The sequence below is a fragment of the Magnolia sinica genome, chromosome 18 (genome assembly GCF_029962835.1).
Source record: "Magnolia sinica isolate HGM2019 chromosome 18, MsV1, whole genome shotgun sequence".
NCBI lineage: Eukaryota > Viridiplantae > Streptophyta > Magnoliopsida > Magnoliales > Magnoliaceae > Magnolia > Magnolia sinica.
In genome coordinates this window covers 44,131,027-44,155,284 of record NC_080590.1, presented here as the reverse complement: position 1 = coordinate 44,155,284, position 24,258 = coordinate 44,131,027, and the positions used below count along the sequence as shown (strand labels likewise).

General features: G+C 39.5%; 1 protein-coding gene across 3 annotated transcripts in view; it reads left to right on the top strand.

Moving 5' to 3' along the window:
- Positions 1 to 12,040, top strand: part of LOC131233550 (aminopeptidase M1-like) — an 81,945-nt gene extending 69,905 nt beyond the window's left edge. The window contains exons 18-20 of one of the 3 annotated variants that reach the window (XR_009165276.1): positions 4,193 to 4,270; positions 5,211 to 5,448; positions 11,862 to 12,040. Coding sequence is in view for 2 of the 3 variants with exons in the window: in XM_058230305.1 (XP_058086288.1) it covers positions 4,193 to 4,270; positions 5,211 to 5,396 (264 nt within the window). In the remaining variant the exon portion in view is untranslated. Of the gene's footprint in view, positions 1 to 4,192; positions 4,271 to 5,210; positions 5,692 to 11,861 lie in introns of those variants that run through there. The other 2 variants (XM_058230306.1, XM_058230305.1) reach the window with 2 other exon arrangements.
- The last annotated feature ends 12,218 nt before the right edge of the window (positions 12,041 to 24,258 follow it).

Genomic DNA, 24,258 nt, shown 5'->3' with positions numbered 1-24,258 from the left:
TTAGTCAAGCAGTAATGATAAAGCAACACAACAATCAGGTCCTAAGTACTCTTATTAATGCAAGGATGGTATGTGATAATGATGCATGCCCTTGCCTACACTCCCTCTTGCGACAACATCTTATGATCGTGGCATGCACCCCTTCCTCAGTGCACTTCCTCGCCAAAGCACATGCAATGCATGTATGATCGTGATTACCGAGTTCTTACTTAGGCCTTTTCATACAGCAGGATTGGGAAGCTAAAGCACCTCCCTTTATATCATATACTCAAACATTGATCCATCTAAGGTTGTCAATCCTAGCAGTCACATACGATAGGCAAGTTCAGTTCACTACCACCAACGCCCTACCAACTGGCAGTCTATTTTCAAAGGCTCGTCACCAACCCGACTAGGGACCACAGCCAGGCTACGTCGAGGTAGGCCTATTTCATACTCGAGGTCACTCCACCAACGCCCTACCAACTGGCAGTCTATTTTTGAAGGCTCGTCACCGACCCGACTGGGGACCACAGTCAGGCTGCGCCAATGGAGGCCGACAGCTAGAATACAGTGTCCCATACCACCGTATTCGGCTCACGAGTTTGGGTTGCTCATTGGTCACTACGGGGAGGCTTGTTGCCCCAGCGTAGGCCGACAGCTCGACCACGGTGTCCCATACCACTATGCCCGTCTCATGAGTCTTGGCGGATCGTGGTACCATGGTTGAGACGGGTCTTTACATTGGAAAGAGGTACCTTAGGTTCAAGCAGTAGTGTCCATACATGGTAAACACACAGTAGGCCAATCGGGTTACTTGACAAGTTCGATTGGTACGAGCGTACGCTAAATTAATCGACAAGGTACCACTGTCGACAATCATCGTACGACTCGGATTCATCGAACGTGTCTTATGTGGCGAAACTAATTCGGCCACTAAACTGGAATTGTTACCGATTGCCTGGACTATGCAATAGTCCCAATCATACTTAAACACTTTAGGCATTCATATATGATAGTCCAAACAGCATGTGACGAACAATTCAAATATAAATCTCATTTGAGCATTTTGACAAACACATAGCACACATGTTATCATACATAGCATTTCATCCATAAAGCACGTAGTAGTAAGATAGGTTATATGAAGGAAACTGTAACTAAAGATAAGGTAATTGAGAATCCTATCTCAATACCCTCCTTAAACACATTTCAGCCAACATTTTCTCATTCAGGCATTTTATCAAATACTTAGACTACACATATACACATACATGTAATATATTAGTTATAACGTAGATTATGGCAGATCCTTTCACAAGGGAGTTGTCATACATACAACAATCATGTATTCTAGGTTAATAGTTATGGCAAGCACAAATCATAATTTCATATACATTCAGACATTTCAACAAACACTTGGAATGCATTAAGATCAACATAGTTACACATATGTGTAATATACGAAAAACATCGTATCTAAGCATACGTGATAGCAATCAAGTCAATCATAAATCATTAACTGACATTGAAAGCCTTGAAAACCATAACCTAAACGTTTATAGTCCGCACCTTTCGCCAGTAGACTCGTAACGAACTCAATTTAAACACTAAGTCCTCGCTTACGGCACAACGGCAACCTATAGCATGAAATATGTTAGCTACTTCACCATTTACTCTACTTGAATCCCTAAAACAGATTAGATTTAGGATTTCTTACCTAAGAACGGAGTCAGAATCACCGGAATAGCGATACAGACAGGGTGGTTAAGTACGTGGAGCGATGGGATCGAATCTCAGGAACTCTCTACCACTTTCTCTCTCTTTCCTTCTCTCTCCTAGGATTGCAAATTCGTATGTGAAGGGAGAGATAGGGTTTAAGTCTTTATATAGGCCCAGGACTGAGGTAAATGGCCCCAGGGCCATGGTATACTTAGGTTATAGCCAAAAGTCGGCTGTTTCGGCTCAACGAGGCACATTTGGAGGCCCCTTTTCTGCATGCGGTCGGACTTAAGCTTCCTGACATTGGATCTAGGCCAGGCTAAGTTTTCGGTCCGATCGGATTTACAGGTCGACCGCGAAGGACCAGTTTCAGTTCAACGGTCACCGGTATTCGATCAAGGCCACAAGTACACTAACATTTGTTGGAAATTTTCCCTGATCCGAGGGTGTAATTGGGTTAGATTCCGACGGTCTGAATCCTTAGATTTGGCCTGCAAGTGAACGACTCAATTCACTTAAGTTTTAGTTCATTTCTTAAAGATATTCGCGTTTCTCACACAGTTCGCTTCGGGCTCAAGTTGTGCGTTTCTGGGTACTATTAGGACTTAATTTCCGAGGTGGTTGTCAAGTCCAATAATGCGGTCATAACCGTATAGTTTTGGAGCAATCGGACTTTCAACGCACGGTACAGGTCCGATACAGAGTTTCATGATGCTCCCGAGATCAATTGGGTTTAGAGATTGATCCTAGATTCCAGGGTAAAGTAGTGTTAATGATTCTACTTGTTTTGGGTCTTACGGATCGTATTTAAAGTGATTAGTGCTAATTTCACAGGTAATCTAGTTTAGCACTTAGTTAATTCTCGTCTAATTTCTAAAGGATTTGGTCTCGAGTGATTTCTACCTGAGGTGGTACTCGGGTCTTTGTACGGATTTTTCCGGGACGTTACAGTTTGTTGGACCTTTTGCAGCACTAACCCCCCTCTACATCCAACAGGGATGGTTCGATCTGGAGACTAGAAAGGTGAGGTAGGTACGTGGTTAGATCTTTCTATTTAGCTATTCACTCTCCTAGGCCTAGGAAATCTTTTGAGCCAACAGATTTCATTTGGTCATACCATTGCCCCAGGTTAGTTAGTGAGCAAAGGGGAAGTGCGTACTATCGAGTATCGACAACCTCTAGAGAAACAAATAATGATCACAAATATTTGCATTCTATGCCTTTTAGATGCTGATCGGTGGATCATTTACTCATACATTGCCCTTTTTGCAAGGCTGTTTGTAGGAGTCTCTCCTACTTATTCCATTGCTTCTAGGTGATGCCTAAGTTGATTAGGTTCTTCTTGACATGGCATGCGATAGGAAGTGATTGAATCTCACTCTCCTCATGGGCTTGTGGTTAATTTTGGTGGAGCCGTAATAGATGCTTCTATCGTTGATCACATGGTCTTGAGTCGTGACAATATGTAGAACATTTCTTGTTTCCTTCACTCTCGTCACGGGCTCTCCCTCCCTCCCTCCCTCCATCACACACACATAGTTATCTGGGCCATGCCTTTCTGAATTTAGAGGGATCTCTCTCCAATCTTCTATGGTATTAAATTCTACTATTCAGGATGCACTTTAATTCGATGGCCAATTCAGCACAGTTTTCGACGTCTAGGGTGTAGTTTCTGTATGTTGCTTGTTTGAGAGAGATGATTTCTCATCATACATTTGCTGTTTGGTGGTGTATCTTTTTCTTTTTATCAATGATTAAAAAAAATAAAAAAATAAATAAATAAATAAAAAATTGTTGTCATTCAAAAAAAAAAAAAAAAAAAGAACAGTCAATTTGTTTTCTTACCCATCTCTTTCTTTTCACATCATCTCTTTTCTTCTGCTTTTTTTTTAAAGATTTTTCTTTTCATATCATTTCACAATTGGTGAGAACAAAACTGAAACCTACGTTGAATTAACTATATTATGGTTTTGATTTCATTGAATGTAACATAAGACTGAGTTTGTATGCACATACAAATTGAATTCAAACATTTAGTTTAACGAAGAGGAAATAACAAAACACAGTGATGGTTCCCTGTATTATGAAAGAGTAAGTAGCCCTCTAATCACAGTTTTGTTCTTCCAAAACCAGCTTCAAAGCAAAGATATGGGAGTTTGCTGTGTTAACCTTAAAATGAATGCTAAGGAAATCATGATTTGGTTGCTTCCATTTTATTAGACTAATTGCAACTCAATTTTGTCGTGCGTCCAAATGCACCCTCAATGTTAGAAAGCACTTGACAATATTTCTTTCCTAGATATGTAGCAACTTCTAGGGAAATTCGGATAGCAAAACTCACTTTTTAAATCTTCGAACTAATGCAACAGTACAGGGGAAAAGGGGGAAATGAATCAGCTGCTTCTTTCTCTTTACATATTCTAGGGGGCCTCCAAAATGCATCCATCATATTTTGATTGGTCTAATGGTTACTATTCATGGTTTGATGCAGGATAATTGGGATCACATCCTCAAGACTTGGGGTTCTGGATTTCTGATAGCCCGTTTCATCAGTGCCATTGTGTCACCGGTTTGTTACCATACTCATTTCCTTTCTTCCTTATTCTGTCTATTCAGTATTTATTGAAGAGCATGCGAGGATATCATTTTGTAGCTGGCATGGTGATACATGCCAACCTTGTCGTTGCATCCCCAATGATTTATTTGAATGAGATAATATTTGGTGAATATTATATCTCACTTGAAAAAGTTGTTGGGGAAGGGAATGCAGTACCAACTTTTTTTTCAGTACTAGAAGGTTTACAAGGTAAGACAACCAGGGACCGTAGCATGGATCACTCACACACACTACAGTGCCTCTACCAGCTCAATTAACAGGCTGATGATGCACTCCCAACTATCATGTGGCATGTTTGATATACAAAGATGCTCTAATGCTCTCCTAGCACTATAAGTTACATTGCTCCTAATTGCATCAGGACACTTGCATAGTCTGATTAGTTGATTCAGACTGTTCATTAGGTCTGACAACCTTTTATGGGCTACCATGCAATCATCACACAATTTGACCAATACTAACCATTAGATCAATGCCTTTAGTGTGGACAGTCAAGATCATTTTCACAAAATAGGCCCAATCAACAATCTGATCCATCCATTTGTTAGGGTCCATCTTGGATTGCTTATGATTCTAAAGAATCACTTTTGTTAGGCAATCACAATCATCCCATACATGACTTGGAAAAAGGATGGGTATAGAAAATAAGGCTATATCAGCGATGGACCAGATCATCCAATCAGTGCTATTTTTGCCTAGTAGCCCATGAAAAATGTTCTAGACTTCATGGACAATTCAAATTAATCGATTGGACTGTCCAAGTGAACCGATGCATCTGGGAGCACTGGAGCATTTCTCTTCGATGTATATTGAAAAAGATGCACATTTTAGGCCCCCATAAAACTTTATAAGAAATTAGCCTCATTGGTTTCCTACTTTCCAATGTTCTCAGTTCTGTTCAAACAAGAAGGCAGAGGAAGTCGAGGAATTTTTTGCAAGTCGAATGAAGCCCTCAATTGCTCGGACTCTGAAGCAGAGCATCGAACGGGTCTGGATCAATGCCAAGTGGGTTCAGAGCATAAAGAGTGAGAAATGCCTAGGAGAGGTCGCTAAGGAGCTGGCACACCGGAAGTACTAGAAGGAGGGTTGCCTTTTGTTTTCCATTTCAGCGGTCTTCACTAGAATGGCAAGTACGACTTAAATATGTACAAGATGCACTAAGAATTGGCATGCATCTTATTTCCCACCATCTAAAGATGCTTTGCCTGCATCTATTAACATTTCAAAATTCGAATTATCAAACATTTTGGACTGTATGTTAAGATTCCCACCCACCATTTATAGATGGTGAGAACCTAAGGGGTATGTGACCCTCTATGCATACTGAGTGTGCACAATCTTTTCCTAATATAATAAAAGAACATTATTATACAGTTGTTGTGCATGTTTAGTGCCCAAGCATGCTGCCCCATCAATGATGATAATTCTTGTGGGGCACTAAATCATCTCCCAAGTCTCCAAATAATTATCCATTCAGCTTTTAATGCAAGCATGTTTGCATTGGAATCTTAAATATATCTTTGAAAGCCAGTTCATTTTGGATGCCTGTGTTAAGACCATAGATATCTTGAAATCTTTTGGTCTTCATACGCTCGATACCCTGCCCGTGATGTCAATGTATGGAACTCGTCGGTGTATTAATTTACCGATTTGTTCCCTTGACGTTGATTATGACATCTTTGATACAGGTCAGGTCACAGGCATAAGTTGCGGGTAGGAACTTTTTTCTTTAAACATTTTTTCATCTTATCTTAATAATTTATTTTCTCCTTACCTTCACAGATTCATTCATCTTGGAGATCGTCCCACCATGCTAATGCGCATAAAACTTTTTGGTTTTTGGATACTAACAATGATTTTATTAAAGAAGCGCCTAGATGGTGCAAAGGCTACAACCAAAGACAAAAAGAAAGAGGCCCACCCCACCACAAGAAGATGAGCCTTTAAGAATACCTCCTCCACCTTAAGGAATTCATTGCGGAAGTGTCTCCCATTTTTTCCCCCCAAATAGCCTATAAGGAAGCTAGGAGAACTAATCTCTACATAGTTGTTACATTTCTTCCTAGCCCACCCCCATGCCGTAAGAAGAATAGCTCCTCGAGTGATTCAGGCATCACCAATAAGATGTGGAAAATTCAAGCACATGACCGGAAAACCTCATAGCTACTAGTTTAATCTTTCGATTGTCTACGATTTTTCTTGTTCTCGAATACATTTTCTACCATGCTTAGCCAATCGATGAAGTCATCAAACATCCAACCGACTATGGAATTTCAAAATTTCTACCTCAATTTTGGGCTTTTTGTCACATTCCAATAATCGAAGAATTCAATCATTGGTATTTTCACAAACCGAGGTCGTCCATTATTGGTTAGGACCTTTCCCAACGCGTCCATGTTCTCCAACTTTGTTCTCATGATTCCCTCCATGTCAGAGCTCTCTCACTCAATGTTGTCATATCGCATATGCGCACACGCATATGCGATCGCATATATATATATATATATATATATATATTAGTAAAAAAATTTAAAAATTCAGAAAAATAGGGGGAAAATAAGAAAAAAATGAAAAAAATATATATAAGAAAGTAAGTTAATAGATAAATAATTTTATATGCCCTTCCAATACATTTGAGTAAAATAAAACTAATTAAACAATGAATTAAATATTAAGTCATCAACATTTGACAATATAGTTAACAAATATCAATTAACGGTACAATCAACAATCAACATTAGCACACTTAGTAAGTAAACAAAATAAAGAAGCTATTTATTTATTATTGATCTATTATAATTTATAACAAAATAATAGTAAATGGTAAATGGCTATGCTACTATATACATTGATTTATTTCCCATTGTGGCATTTTATCACCACCACCATCGTCATCATCACCATCATCATCCAAGTCATCTCCTTCTTCCATATACACTTCTTCATCATCTGTGTGTACTAATACTTCATCAACATCTAATGGTGGATCTTCAGCTTGATCATTATCATCCCCTCAATCTCTTCAATGGGTTGACTGCAACTACTCACCCCCCGGCCTAACTTTTATGTTCCCGACTTGTGCTTCTTTCCTAGGAAGTCAAATGTTGGCCAAGTTATTCTGGAGGTAAAGGAGTCTACCAACCTGAGCTCCAAAGGTGGGGAAGATCAACTCATGTTGATGACAAATCCGATGAAAGGGTTCACAATTGTCTAAGAGAAGTTCTTTAAAGTTAGTAAGTCCTTCCCATCAGACGAGGTCACTAGCGAAGGCTACTGTGATGACGCCCTGGACGTCACTCCTTTACAAGCTACGAGGAAGCTTCTGGTAGGGTGTAGCGATGCCCCCTTCCTCACAAACATCAACTCTCAGTCATGCCATGCTTCTTAATTGATGATGAAGGAGGAGCTAAGTTGGTACAGGGACATGCTAGCATGTGTTGGCAAATCAACAGGTCCGTCCTTTGGAACAGAAGATGAGGATGTCCATGCCTTTATAAACTTTGTAGAAGTTGAAGTGCAGAAGACCAAGCCAAAATATCCAAGGGGTTGGAGAGAGTTACTTAGTTTGGAGAGATTTGTTAATTATGATTCTTCAAGCAAACTAAGTGGCAGCAAGAGGGGGAGGGGCTTCAGAACTGGTATCCAATGAATATACTCAGTTGGAATGTGAGGGAGCCAGGAAGCTGAGAAAAAAGAATCCACATCAAAGAGTTATGTAAATGTTACAAGGTTCAGATCCTCTTTGTTCAAGAGACTAAATTGGAGGTTTTTGACGACAAAGTCGACTCCATGTGGGGAATAAAAAACAAGGGGTGGGCTTCTTTGAATGCAGAAGGCTCAGCAAGGGGCGTACTTATAGCCTGGAATAAGGATATATGGTGCTATGAAGGCACATGTTGGGTGTTTTTCGGTGTCGATTGTGTGCAGGGAAATATCCTCTTAAGTTAGGTGGCTATTGACAACTACTTATGGCCCGTGTTTTCCAGTAATGGCTAGACAGTTTCGTGTTATCTGCTGACTGGGTTGACAAGTTTCCAATGGTATCTTTGCGAGGCCTTCCGAAATCCATTTTAGACCATCAACCTGTCTTATTGGAAGTGGTAGAGGATAGTTGAGGGCCTACACCATGCCTTTTTGAACTTGTGTGGCTAGAACTGAAAGGCTTTACTGACACAATTCAAGCTTGGTGGCAATCCTTTAATGTCTCAAGTTTAACTGAGTTTTGGCTATCTCAAAGCTCAAATTACTCAAGGGAAAACTCAACATATGGAAAAAGGAGTTCCTTTTCAAAAGGGCTGAAAAGGTTGAATCCGTTGATAATGAGATTCACGAGATATACAAAAGGAGGGGGGTGTCCTCTCTAAAGAAGAGTGGAATGGCTGCGTACTCTTATTGACCGAGGATTCTGAGTTCCTCAAGGAAGAAGAGATCATGTGGCGATAGAGGTCAAGGGCTATCTACTTAAAAGAAGGCAACAAGAACACTATTTTCTTCTTGTTCTTCTTCTTCTTTTATTATTATTATTATTATTATTTTTATTATTATTATTTTTATGGCATCGCAAGGAATAACCGGATAAGCAGCATTGTGGTTGGAGGCCAAAGACTAGAAGAGAAGGATCAAGTTTGCTCGCCTATGTGAATTTCTACTCCAACATCCTATCTAGTGATGGATGGAGGAGGCCCTCACTGGACAATTTGCCTTTTCAAAGCCTATTGGTTTCAGATATGGAGGCCCTTGAAAAGTTGGTGCTAGAAAAGAGATCAAATGTGCCATTGATGGCTTGGGTAGGGATAAGGCCACGCGTCCGATGGTTTCCCGTCGGCTTTTTATCAAGTGTTTTGGGATATACTAAAAAATGATGTAGTTAATTTTGTTCAAGAATTTTGTGTTAAAGGTAGGCTGCCCAAAGGTATGGGGGCCTCTTTTATAACTATCATTCCCAAGAATGGAGAAGAATCATTGTTAGACTTTCGCCCCATTAGCCTAATCAAAAGTCCCTATAAAACTTTATTAAAGGTTTTGGCATCTAGATTCAGATTAGTTCTATGGTCATGTCCGAGAATCAAGGAACCTTTGTAGCGGACAGACAGATTCTGGATAGCGCTTTACCCACCCATGAATGTATTGACTCGAGACAATAAAGTAAGGAAGGAGTGGTATCCAAGGTGGACATTGAAAAGGTGTACGACCATGTGGATTGGGGTTTCCTTGAGTATATGTTGGGAAGATTGGGTTGCAAAAGCGGTTTTGTTGAATATGTGAGTGTGTATCATTGGCTTCTTTTTCAGTTTTGGTTGATGGCTCTCCTAAAGGCTACTTTCAATCATTGCGGGGTTTAAGGCATGGCGATCACTATCACCTTTTTTATTTGTAGTGGTAGTTGCACCCTTGAGTGTGGTGTTGGATCTTTCCCATCTTACTTATTTAGGCCTCCCGTTGTGCCTAGGTAAACTCCCCAAACATCTGTGGAGCAGAGTGATCGAAAGGTTCGAGAGGAAGCTATCTAAATGGAAGAGCACACATCTATCGATGGCAGGTTGAGTTACCCTCACCAAGTCAGCCCTTTCCAATCTCCCACTATACTTCATGTTCTTGTACAAATGCTCGAAGTCAGTCTTGGATAAGGTTAGAGAAGTTGCCAAGAGATTTCTTGTGGCAAGGGGCTGAAGGTAAGCATAAATTCCATTTGCTCAAGTGGGATGATCTATGTAAATCCTTAACCAATGGTGGAATGTGGCCCTTCTCAAAAAATGGCAACGGAGGATTGAGTCCAAAGAAGGTAAGCTTTGGAGGAAAGTTATTGCATCCTAGTATGGTGTCCAATAGGACGTTGGGAGATTAAGCAGTCTTTGTATTATCGAGTTTCAGGGATTTGGAAGACTATCATATTGGTAGTTCCTTTGTTCAAACCAGCTTTGGCTTTTTCTCTTGGCGATGGAAGTAGAATTGTTTTTGGGAGGATTCGTGGTGTGGTGGGAGACCTTTGACTTTGGATTTTCCTTCTTTGGCAATTCTCTCTCCTCTTAAAAGTGTTCCTGTGGCTAGTTGTCTCTCTCAGTGGAGGAAAAAGGGGTGTGGTGTCCCACTGTCAAAGGAACCTTTCTCACAAGGAGGAGGAAGACTATGCTAACCTTTTAGAGCGGCTCCAATATTATCATCCATCTTTGGCTCATAAGGACTACATGATATGGCATGCCTCTCCCTCTGGTATATTCACAGTTAAATCCTTCTACATGATGATTCTGGAATCAGCGAATTCAAGGAGGAACGAGTTTTTCCACGCTTTCTAGTTCTACAGTGCTCCCCCCAAGGTCGCAACTTTCACCTGGTTGGTCGAGGGGAACCATATTCTGTCCATAGACAACCTCCAGAAAAGATATATGATTCCTCCCAATACTTGTCTTTGATGCATGAGTGACGCAGAGTCGATTGATCATTTATTCATCCATTGCTCCTTTGAGTGTCATGTGAGGATCGCTTTTTTGAAGATTGTTGAGGTCAATTGGGTGATGCCTCATTCAATAGTAGAATTGTTTTGGATGTGGCATGGTGTTTTGATGTCTAAGGGGAGGTTAGTGGTGTGGCGGTTGATCTCGCTCGCAGTCCTTGGAACATATGGGGAGAGCACAACAGGTGGTGTTTCCTCAACAAGCATGGCCCTCGGGAAGAGCTAGCATGGAAATCAAAGAGGGATGTTATAGATTGAAAATCCGGGGTCAATCATGTCATTATCCTTGATGTTCATTCTATGCTTGGGATGTAATTTATTGGGTTTTCCTTTTGTGTATTCTTTGCTGCTTTGACTTTTGTCAAGCAGTTTCTTAATAAAATAAATTTGTTGCTCTTCAAAGAAAGAAAAAGTAATTAACCGAACGAGTCCATTATCAAGCCTAATTTTAGGTAAATTTGTTTTGTTTAGTAGGATGGTTCTTCTTTGTCAATGAACATTTTATTTTTGGCTTAAACTCATGGGACTTGAATTTGTATTATTTGTGTAATAAAGTTTACTATTAATCGGCAATAATATGAGCATATATTATTGCTTAAAATCTGTATTTCATTTCAAACTTCATGAAATGTCATTGATAAACTTGCTTCTAGCTGTTCTCATTGTAGTCAGGAAGCAGAAAGTAACAATGAATTTGGTTGATTTCAATCCATAATGTTCATTAGTTTGGAGCTTCACTAATTGCGCTCACATAAAAGGCCATCCATATGGGTTCAAACGCTTGGATGTTCTCTACCAGAAATAAAGCCCGTCGACTTTGCAGGTTGGTCATGGTATTAGAAATAGGTGGGCTTGTCAGCCAAGTTTTATACCATGGCCCGCCTAATTTCTGGATTGACCTGATTCCTGGGATAGGACATCTACATGGTGGTAATTTTGATGGATGAATTGAATCTTGTAATATGTGCCATGTTGGCACATGCATGGTGTGAATGGGGGGCTTAGAAAAGCTCTGTTATTATTATTATTATTATTATTTTTTGTCTAACCTTCGCTTAAACTAAACCAGATTTTACATGCAAACTTTTGCAGTTGTTGCTTTAAGGATGAATCGTTGACACTTGATGAGGCTGAGATTGCAATGCTCGATCTATTCTGTGGAAGGGCACAAATACAAGATAGTCAAGCTATCCTTGATCTTGGCTGTGGACAAAGACCATTTACTTTACATTTTGCTCAGAAGTATAAAAATTGCCGTATTAGATCTGTTACCAACTCGATCTCTCAGAAAGACTTCATAGAGGAGCAGTGCAAGTAAGACTTTAAGTGGTATTAAAATGGATCGGTTTGTAAATGTGCTTGTATTATATATGTATGTCATATTGTTATGCATGGTTTGCATCATACAATTGTTCTTGAATGATAATAGTAGCAATTGCACGTGCTGATAGTATTACAAATATCTTATTTGGACAATACAGTCTCCATAAAATCAACTCTCTTAGTCGGACAATACATCCCTATAAAATCAAGTCCATGTACACTTAGGCTGACCACAACCAGCTGTGCACTATCAACCATCCAAGGGGCCCCTTGTAGGACCTTATATGAGCGATCCTGCAAAAAGTAAGTTTGGTCGATTTCAGGGTGGCACCCAGACTGGACCTTCTATTGTGAACTCGTGCAAAAAGATATGATTGTTGAGAAAATTCTCTAAGCATGTTAAATACATTTAGGGAATCCTATTGAAGAAGTCATATTGAATAACTTTCTACATTCATCCCTTAGGAATCTTCACCTATCAAATGTTGAGATTATAGTACAAGATGTAAATGATCTTCTCTCATCTTAAAACCAAAGCTTAATGTTTGAATCGTGTGGATTGAACCAGGAGTACTACGTTTGTTTTCACAGCACATGATGATAGAGTTATTTCTAAAGAAGGTATCCAAGTGGATTAACCATGACAACCTTCTTTCTGTGGAACATGTATGCCATAAAACCATGGCTTACGAGTATGAGGTATGCTCTCAAGTCATTGATCAAGCTCTAGGCTTGAACTTCACCATGTTGCCGAATTTTAGTTTTTATCTTGAATTTGAAATTATTATTATTTTTTCATCATTCATTCCCATTTTCTTTTACGAAATTACTATGTTTCATGTTCTTGCCCTCAATTCGAACTTATTATGATAAGATATACCACATGTTAATCTCATTGCCCTCCTTCGCACGTATCTCTTATAGCTTATTGATGACAATGATTGGTATACGGACTACATGTTCCCTGCTGGGACATTCATCATGCAATCAGCCTCACTTAAATATTTCCAGGTTAGACCACATAGCTCTATTACAAGTAGTTTACACCTTCCTTGAATGGCATAATAATTTTGTTCTGCATTCCTATTCCTTGGCATGTTTGCTTTTGTTGAATGTAAAATATGGATATGGAAAACAAACATGGAATACATGCAAAATTAAAAAAGAAAAGTGGATTCTATATAGAAAACTGTTGTTTGGTTTGCAGCACAGTTTCCATGGATTTACCTGAACGTGTAAAAAAATTATCAGTCAAACAGTCACCTTATTTCCCTTTGGAGTTCTTGAAAATTAATTGAACACCTTTTGATGTTGCATTTTTTTTCATAGAATCTGGATATGGAAAATGTTTTCCAAGACTAAGTCAAACTTTCCAAATTTATGACTTCTACTTTGTAGGATCTCTAAAATTTAAATCAAGAGCTCTTGGAGGAGATTCAATGTACGGCAGCAACAAGTCCTCTCCTCTGAGTGCAGACAATATAAATCTCTATGGGGCCCACCATGATGAGTATTTGACATCCAATCTGTGCACCACCCAAGAACATTTTTGGAGGTAAGCCCAAAAATCATGCGGAGCCAAAACTCACGTGGGCCACACCATAGACAAATGTAGGAATAGAGACGTCCACAGTTGAAATCTTCCAGGGACCCACTGTGATGTTTATAAGACATCCAACCCATTCATAAGGTGAGTACATGGAGGATGAAGTAAAAAACCAAATATTTTCATTATCCAAGACTTTGGTGGATCCTAGAAAGATTTCAATGGTGTGCATCCCATCCCATTGTTCCCTGTGGTGTGGCACTTAAGTTTTAGATGGGCCTGATTTCTGGGATCATGTCTTACAATGATCTGTTGCAGACGATGAACGGAGTGGATTTCACAAAAAACATCACCATAGGCCCCATAGGTATTTATGTCACGGCCGTTGCCTTGGTAAATACATGTGGAGCAGAGGACGCATATCCGAATAGTAGGGCACATCCCCATAGCATTACTCTCCAATCAATTCATCCAAGTTTCAAAACATGATCTTCTTCTCTGTGAGATCAAATATTAAGGGATTGTGTCTAATATTTTGTAACTGCTTGTATCATTTTCAGGATGACATGTTGGTTGTTGACCATTGGATTTTCAACGGGAAGGATTTTCGACACGCCAGTATGCACAAACTTAAAAAATAAGCATTCTTGTTTTAGCATTGACATGATTTTGTCCAGCTCTACTAAGAGTGGAACTTCCCATTTCATTTCTTGCAGGGAAGAATGATTGAAGAACATGGACTCCAATATGAATGAGATAAAGAAAATATGTAGTCTTCCACTGGCAATGAGGTAGAGGCAATGAAAATAATAATCCATTGGTGAAATTCTTGCATGGTCGGAAGCAAGCTATTCATGTATAGTGATGGGGGAAAATGGATTGGTTCTCATGTTGTGTAATGTCCCGGATTTTTCCCAACTTGGCGATAGACATCCTTAGGCACTGGGTCGATCATAACACCTTATTAACTTCTCAGAACTCAATTCCAAAGTTTAAAATCCCTTTTTTAACCTATTTCCTTCAAAATCTCACCTTTCACTACCATATTCTTCAAATTTTTCAAAGTACTTTCATATTAGACATGAATCCTAAAGTTTAAGTGATGAAGAACAATACTTAAACTAAAATTTACTATAAATAGTAAATAAATAAATAAAATGGGTTTTTGGCCATTAATCTTTTGGAATCTCACGAAATGAATAGGTTATTTGGATAGAACAGCTTCTCCTACCCCAAAATCATATATTGCACATCGCGTAACTCATTCCGAATTGAAAGATAGACTTGTTTCAAATATCGAGTGGCGAAACCACCACCAGACAAGACAGCGAGCGGTGATGGCATCACCGCAACAGCGAGGCCTCGCCGTCCAGCGGGCTAGGCGGCCCGTTTTCTACAGTTTTTCGTCCGACTTGGAAAAGTCATATCTCCCTCGATATAACTCCGATTTAGGTGATTCAAAAGACAGATTGAAGCTTGATAAGTCTAGTTTCATATAAAAATAAGTAAAAAATATAATAAAATTTTTAATATAGTTAAATATAGGTTGTTGTGACAACTATCCAAAAATTATTAGTTTGGACAGCTGCTGCTTTTAGAATTTTTAGAATTTTTTTACAACATGAAATCGAATGAAATTTGGTAGAGATGAAGTAGACTTGATGACGAACTACTAGAAAGATAATTAAAATAATATACTAACTAAAAGTTCCAAAAATGAGCATAGAACTACCCTAGGACCTTATTCTGTCGTAATTAAGGCGGAATTTAATTAAGTACTAAACTAAACAATCGATGGATTTGGCTTGAACCACTTTCTATACGAACTACAAGACCCAGAACCAGTAGAATCGCTAACTCTACATTACCTAAAAACCTATGATCAATCTCAAAACCCAGTTGCTCTCAGGAGCACAGTGAAACTCTGTATCGGACCTGGACCGCGCTTCAAAAATCTGAGTAACACAAAACTATACGGTTATGACCGCCTTACTGGGCTTGACGACCATCTCGGAAATCAAGTCCAAATAGTATCCCGAAACGCACAACTTGGGCCCTGAGCGAAGTGTGTGAGAAACGCGAATATCTTTAGGAAATGAACTTAAACTTAAGTGATTTGAGCTGTTCGCTTGCAGGCTAAATTTAAGGTTTCAAACCGTCAGATTCTGACCCAACTACAAACTTGGATCAGGAAAATTTTCCTACACAGGTCAGTGTACTTGTGGCCCTGATCGAGCGACGATAGCCGTTGAACTGAAACTGGTCTCCCACAGTCGATCCACAAATCCAATCGAACCGAAATCTTAACCTAGCTTAGATCCATTGTCAAGGAATTTGCCCCTGACCGTGTGCAGATAATGGACCTTTAGATGAGCTCCGTTGGCCCGAAATAGTCGACTTTTGGCTATAATCTAAGTATACCATGGCCCTAGGGCCATTTGCGTCAGTTCTGGGCCTATATAAGGACCTTAACCCACCCCTCTCTCATTCCATACGAATTTCCTAACCTTAGGAGAGAGAAGAGAGAAAAGAGAAGGAGAAAGTGAAGAGAAGTGACAGAGTTGTGGTTTGATGTCGGGATTCGTTCCTGCCACTCCACGGGCTGAATCCCTTCTCCGGTGTCGCTACACCGACGAGTTCGAATCCATTTATGGGTAAGAAATCCTAACCCTAATCTGTTTTGGGTATCCAAGTAGATGAATCGACGAAATAGCTAACCTATTTGGTGATTCAGGTAGCCATTGTGCCATAAACAAAGACGTAGTATTCAAACTGAGCTCGGTACGGGTTTACCAGCGAAAGGTGCGGACTATAAACGTTTAGGTTATGGTTTTTAAGGGTTTCAATATCAGTTAATGATTTATGACTGACTTAATTGCTATCACATATGCTTAGATACGATGTTTCTGTGTATTACACATATATATGAACTATGTTGAAAATAATGCATTCCATGTGTTTGTTTAAATGTTTGTATGAACATGGAATTATGATTTGTGCTTGCCATGATTGTTGTTTTGGAATACATGATTGTTGTACGTGTGGCAACTCCTATGTGGAAGGATTTACTATAATATGTGTTTTAACTAATTTATTACATATATGTGATATGTGTAGTCTAAGTGTTTGATAAAATGCCTGAATGAGAAAATGCTTGTTATAATGTATTTAATGAGGGTGTTGAGATAGGATTCTTGATTCCCCTATCTATAGTTACAGTTTTCTTTATGTAACTTATCTTACTACTATGTGATTTATGAATGAAATGCCTATGTATAATAACATATGTACTATTTGCTTGTTGAAATGCTCACATGAGATTTGTATTTAGATTGGTTGTCACATGTCGTCTTTGACTATCACATGTGATGCTATTGTTTGGAGTGTGATTGGGGCTACAATGTAGTCCAGGCAATCAGTAATGATTCTCGAATTAGTGGTTAAGGTCATTACGGCACATAAGACACGTTCGATGAATTCGAGTCGTGCGTTGCTTGTCGACAGTAGTTAGGTCACGCGGAATGCTTACGCACTCTATGTCGATCAATTCCATGTACGCTCGTACCAGTCGAGCTTGTCAAGTAATCCGATTGGCCTAATGTATGTTCACTATGTATGGACGTTATTACTTGAATCTAAGGTACCAACTTACCAGTGAAAAGCCCATTTAACCTTGGTACCACAATCCGCTAAGACTCATGAGCTGGGCTTGGTCGTATGGGACACCATGGTCGAGCTATCGGCCTACGCTTGGGTGACGAACCTCCTCGTAGTGTGCAGTGAGCAAACTAGATTCGTGAGCCGAATACGGTGGTATGAGACACTATATTCGAGCTATCGGCCTACGATTAAGTGACAAGCCTCTCGTAGTGATCTCGAGCATACCCTAAGACTACGCTAAGGTGACGAGCCTTTCCGTAGCTACCTCGAGTATAAAATAAGCCTACCCCGGCGCAACCTGGCTGTGGTCTCCAGTCGGGTTGGTGACGAGCCTTCGAAAATAGACTGCCAGTTGGTAGGGCGTTGGTGGTGTGACCTTGAGCGTAAATTAAGCCTACGCTGAGGTGACGAGCCTCTCATAGCAACCTACAGTATAAACTCGTGAACTTGCCTATCGTATGTAATTAACTAGGATTGACGACTCTATATGGATCATTGTTTAGGTAAATGATATAAAGGGAAGTAGCTTAGCTTCCCAAACCTGCTGTATGAGTAAATCTAATTAAGAACTTGGTTAATCACATACATGCACCGCATTGCATGTGCCTTTGGCGTAGGAGTTGAGTACAGTGGAAGGGATGCATGCCGCGATCGTGAGATGGTGTCGCAAAGGGAGTGTAGACAAGGGCATGCATCATTAACACATATCATCCTTGCATTAATTAAAGTACCTAGGAATACTTGTTGTATTGCTTTATCATTACTGCTTGACTGAATTGATAACATGTTAACCTTTGCTTTGTAGTTCCACTAAATTAGCTTACTCATTTCCACCTAGGACGGTATTTTAAAACACCACCCAGATTCTGGTTTAGATGCAGGTGATGGCAAACCCTATACAGCGGAATTGGACTTCGTAGGCGGGGAGAAAGGATTTTTCTATGTTCAGCTCTCAGACGGGTCTATGTAGACCCAGTGCTGATTCGACGAGATTACAGGGACTTATGGATTAGTTGGACATTTACACTTTGATAATTTGTAAATTTTAGAACCATATATGTATATATTCAGCCTGGTAACATATTCATACTCTGGGGATTGAGAAACACTCCTATACATTATATACTTATCTCAGTCTTCCGCTTGCTTAACTTAATTATCTCTGGAGTATGATATGCTGTTTTAGTATGATCTCACTCATGTTTAATACACTAATACGGACAACATTCAAACATCATTATCTATGTTGTATAAGTGATGCGTTAGAACTCGGGAGTTGAGCTTTTGCTCGACTCCCGATTTTCAGGGCGTTACATGTTGTCTTTAGGAAGAAATGATTTTGAGACTGTAGTTGAATAGGTAGTATTACTGAGTTGAATGGCGGAAAATGGATTGGTTCTCATGTCGTCTTTAGGAAGAAATGATTTTGAGACTGTAGTTGAATAGGTAGTATTACTGAGTTGAATAATCTGGGTGACAGTTGAATAAGCAATTCATTGTATTAAGGCCGACCCATGTTGGGCCACTAGAATCCAAAGGTATTGTAAACATCATAATCCTTTCTAAATAATATTTTAGTGTTAGTGTTTTAGTAACCCAGCACCTCGTACTCAATCACTCTCCTCTCCTTCCTCTTCTTGCATCTTCTCGACTTGCATTGCTTACTTATCAGACCCCACTCACTTGGCCATATAAATGGCCCACTGCTGATCGTCATCTGATCAACGGTTAGCATTATCTAACATGATATCAGAGCTTGCTGATCCCAGTATTGGATCTGACATCGACACTTATTGCTACAACTTTGTTTGACATTGATTCCATCATCTGGAAGCCCACCAGATTCAGATTCAGATCGCTGCAACTATCGATGATGTCATCAGTTGGTTTGCTGCATCAGACAATGGCTGAACTATTTCATTTGTTTGCTGGACATCGCCATCCCATCTTGTCTGTATCATTGATCACTGCTCTGCATACACCATTATCTATTGACAAGAGTTTGCTTAATATCAAAGATCTGTTATTGGATTATCATCATTGGGGCCCATTGTTTCTAGATCGTGATAACATTGATTGAGGGTGGTGTTTCTAGATCACCATTCCCTCAGAGCTGCTGATCGTTTCTTTTCCACAATTTGGACAGTATCTTGGATCTGCACCATTCAGTGTTTTGAGGCCCACATTACATCTCCTGATCACCCTTGATTGGTTCTAGATTTGCTGTAACAAGATCAACGTCAAAGCACAACCGTTCATCATTTGGTGTTGAGAACGGTGCATCTGCATCCGTACACTGTATGGTCTATTGACCTGCTGAAGACCGTGTTTCTTCTTACTGTTTCAGTTCATCATCATCATCTGGTGGGCCATTTACCACGTCACTGGACCATCAGAATAGAGATGGTTCCACTAGTTGTTTCAGTGGCCTTTGATCGCTACTCGTGCTGTTGTCCGTGGAGCCCACCGTCCATCCTTGCTACTTGCTGTTTAAAATATTTAAACAAACAAACAGTTAATTGTACAATTTTAAACAATAACTAAAAAATAAATAGCCTAGCAGCGATTTTAACATCATTGCAATCCTATAGAGTGTCCCTCTATGAAAAAAAAGTAAGTTGTGCGGGTTTGAAACCCTTGTTTCACATTGATACATGAGCCAAAAGACTTGAATTGAAAATTCATAGGCTTTTTTTTTTTTTTTTTTTTCGGGGGGGGGGGGGGGGTGGGGTAGCTGGTTAGTACACACCCATGTCAGTACACACACTCCATGTTAGCCACCCCCAGTAGGGATCGATGCCAAGAAAATTCATAGGCTTGATTGAGCGGATATCAACAACATTTCTGAATAGCTTACACAAGACTAATGTTGTGCAGTCACGCGCAACAAGCTCAGTCCCTGACATTTCTCCGTTCACCTCCTTCCATCCGCGGGCTTGTCAATACCTGAGTTTTGTGATTCTTCTACTCCATGAGCTCTCAAATGTTCCCCATAGTCAAATGAGAAGTAGGAGAATGTATTTATAGACATCTGCACGTGTGAAGCCCTCATAACTTTAATGCGCGGGTGCACAATGTCTCCCCATTGCGTGGTTGCGCAATACTTATTACACAGGGTTTTTCAATACGTTACGCGGTCGCACTACAGACCCTCCATTCTTTTCTCGTTTCCTAGTCCCTCAATTTCATAACTCTTTTCCTATCTTCCTTATTTTGTTGCGCGGTCACACAATACATACTTGCTGCGCTAATGCACAACTGATTTTATGCCTCAACAAGCACCAATAGAAATTTACCAATGCACCTAATCGACATATCCAAAGCCCAACTGATCATATGTCAGGCAACTATTTAGATTCTCTAAAATACCAAATACTCTTTGTACATGGCAAATTGTACATCAAAAGGACAAAACAAACCAATGATCATTAAATGACCTTCGATCCAAAAAGTATATTTAATTTTTGTTGCTTATCACATATTTATGATAAAAGCAAAAACATAAAAGTAAGCATGTGAGCATGACCACTAGTCATAAAATAACCAACGGTGGAGTTTATAAAAGCAATACAACACATTCATTATAAGGAGACAGAAGAAAGTATTCAGAAAGAGGGCAAAGGATTCAGGCTCAGCAGTCAAGTGTAAAAAGGTGACTTTGATAGTTTAAGATTCCAGAGAAATTAGAAAATCTTCAATGACATCAACAAGTTAACCGAATCAAGAGAAATAAAGAGAGAAAATAACGAACAAAAGAAGCAACTGAAGTCCAAAGTAGAGTTAGAATTGGGGATAACTTACCATCTATTTTAAAGAGAATTGTGTTTGATCTTCCATTTTCCTTCTCACATCTCAATCCAGATCGTATTTCACTCCACACATCCGATCTATACCTGCATCATTTTTCATTTGTCTTTACTTCATAATATTTCTTTTTCTTCTACTTTCACTTTGCAGCCTGCCCTGATCCACCGACACTATAAAGTACGGATATGTTATATTTCTTTTTTGTCTATCCTAAGTCATCGACTTTGTAAAGCGTGGCTAGGTTACATTTCTTTTTTACCTACCTAGAGTCATCGGCTTGCAAAGCAAAGCTACATTACTGTTTCTTTGTAACATGCCTTGAGCATGCGAGTTTTGCTAAGCATTGCTAGATATAGCAACGCTGGATTTCTACTGAACCCATGAAAATTCTAAAATATCGTAAAGTAGATATCGTACGTCATGCAGGTAGAAAATGGTGCATAATCCTTTCTTTTTCTATCATTATACCCTTACTTGGAATCTATGGTTGTTAACCAACCACAGGAGTCACTTGAGTTGGGGAGTCTCATAAATTTTCAACCCTTAAACGATTCTACAGTTTTCGGCAAACTATAAATTCTAAGCTTCATTTAGCTAATAGCGATTCCAAATTATACACATTACGACATTTAGTCAATATAGCATCTAAACTACATCACCAACAAAGAAAAAAGCCAAGGGGTGAGGGCACCGCCTACTCACACAAGATGTGTTCACAATGAGATTCGCTCGTTAAGGACCTGGATCTCAAATGTGGGCTCAAGTTATTGTGAACCATTGGATGTCGCGAGTATAGTTGTTGAGTAGCCCATTTTTTCTATACCTTGTTAACTTGATCGTCTGTTGTTATGTGATACAGACTAGCCTTTTCTCCATTACCTCATTCAACGTCATAGTAGCTCCATATTAGGTGTTACTTTGTTGACATGTATGATGTGACTAGTATTATATAGGATAATTGGCTCAACAAATTTATATACTAAGTAGTTGGCCCAAACTCATGTTTGGACTAAGTGTTTGTCCCACCTCATTTACTCAAAGCAGTTGGCTCGGACTCATTTCTTATCCTTGACAGTTGGTCCAGTCTCGACTATATCAAATAGCTTGTCTGAACTTATATATGATTATGTTTGATAGTTGGCCCAACCTTATTTGAACTAGATAATTGATCTAGACTCGTTTGTGCTAGATAGTTAATTCAGTTGCTTACATTGCTCAAGTTGCAAATATAATGATTTATTTTTTATATACATATTTAGAATTAGAGATTTACTATCCATGTGTACCTTCTGCACATATGCACTTACCCACACGACCTCTCATAAGTGCACTATCCTACACACATACCTTCTCTCGCACATGTGCCTCATAGGCACGCATATTCACATATACATACAAAAACCCATATGCTAAATAGTTAACAAAAGACTTTGAATTTGTTGTCCCCACATGCTACCTTGCCACTCACTTTACACATCACCCTAGGTCCAAATCAACAAAAGAGAGAATCTCTACATACACACCCTCCCATACCTAGTGCATACCCCCCACTTCTCTCTGCCCATACTCTGCCTCTCCCCTCCCATACCTCCTCCCATGCTCACCCATAGTTCTTACCACTCCCCCTCTCTCATCCACCACAACACAAACTCCTCTCTCTCTCTCTCCCTCTCACACTCCTAATCTCTAGCAAGAGAAAAAAGGAAGAAATAAAGAAAAAAGAAAAGAAATAAAGACACTAGAGAGGAGGTGGTGTCTTAGGGCGGGCTTGGTGTAAACCAGAATCATTTCGTCAGAGTCGAGCGAGGGAAAGAAAACCAATGCCTTGCACACCTTAGGTGGGGTCATCTTATACCCTTACCCATCTTCTTCCTTTATTCATTTTTTATCTATCGTTGAAATTATTTTTAGGCGGTGATGGTTATCTATCATCCAATCTGTTGATACAGTCACGTAGACTTAAATGGATGGCTAAACTTCTATTGCCTTAAGAAGTGGGGCACATCCTGATGTTTATTTACCATCTAACCTGTTCATAAGGTCACTCAGACATGGAAGAAAGGATAATATAAATATTAGCGCAATCCAAACCACAATGGGAACCACAAACTTGGATGAAGAGAGAGCACAAATATTAGCTTGATCTTAAACCTTTGTGGGACCCATGTGGTTGTGTGCGTAAATAGCCCTGAGAGGCTAACCACGATGCCTACTGTGTCGAGTACACTACTATACGGGGCCCATCAAATTGTGGGGCCCTATGTGTGGGTTGTGCACGTTCCGCTATGTTATATGTGTGGCAAGTGTAATTACCCAAGATTTTCATGCCCATGTAGGTACTCGAATGCATATCCTTATGTACATTCAGTGTGAATTTAAGCTTTTAGCATAATGATACTTTGACTTGTGTATATACATGCACTTAGACTCTAACACACCTCATAACGATCTTCGAGACCAATATACCTTGGTATACTTGATTAGTCATCGAACCAACCGTTGAAATAGCTACTCATTACCAAGTGAAGACATTCAACCGTCCATTGACCTTTGAATTGCCTAATCATGGTAAATCAACTTCGGAATCATCATATCCATTCATGTACATATCTATCTATAATTTTGGCCTATTTATCTTATTTTCCACCCATGAAAAATTTTAATTGACCGTCAACATTATGATCTTTTAAACTATTCTCGAGTATATATGCGTACACACTCTCTTATATATCTCAATCCTAGAATTCATCCCAATAGTGTGGCTCGCTCGACCCTTGAATCTGCCTCATTTTCGGGTCTACATCATATCCCAAACCATCAAGTTTAAGTTAAACAGATGGTGTGGATCCTCCACAGTCCTCTCAAGTGGGCACCACAGATCTGGGTGTAAATAAAAAATTCAACCAATGCACAACATAGTGTAGCACTACGGTAGAGGGATCTCAACCCTCTCCCATTCCATCTTTTCATTCATCATAGCAGCACCTACGAGAGTGATTAAAACCATTCATCAATTAACTAAGATAGGTTTTCAATGATGGGGATACTTCCCCAATATTTTCTATCATGTGGCCCACCTGAGTTATGGATCTGCCTCATTTTTTAACCCATATCCTATCTCGAGATGGAGAGCTAGATGGATGGACTAGATTT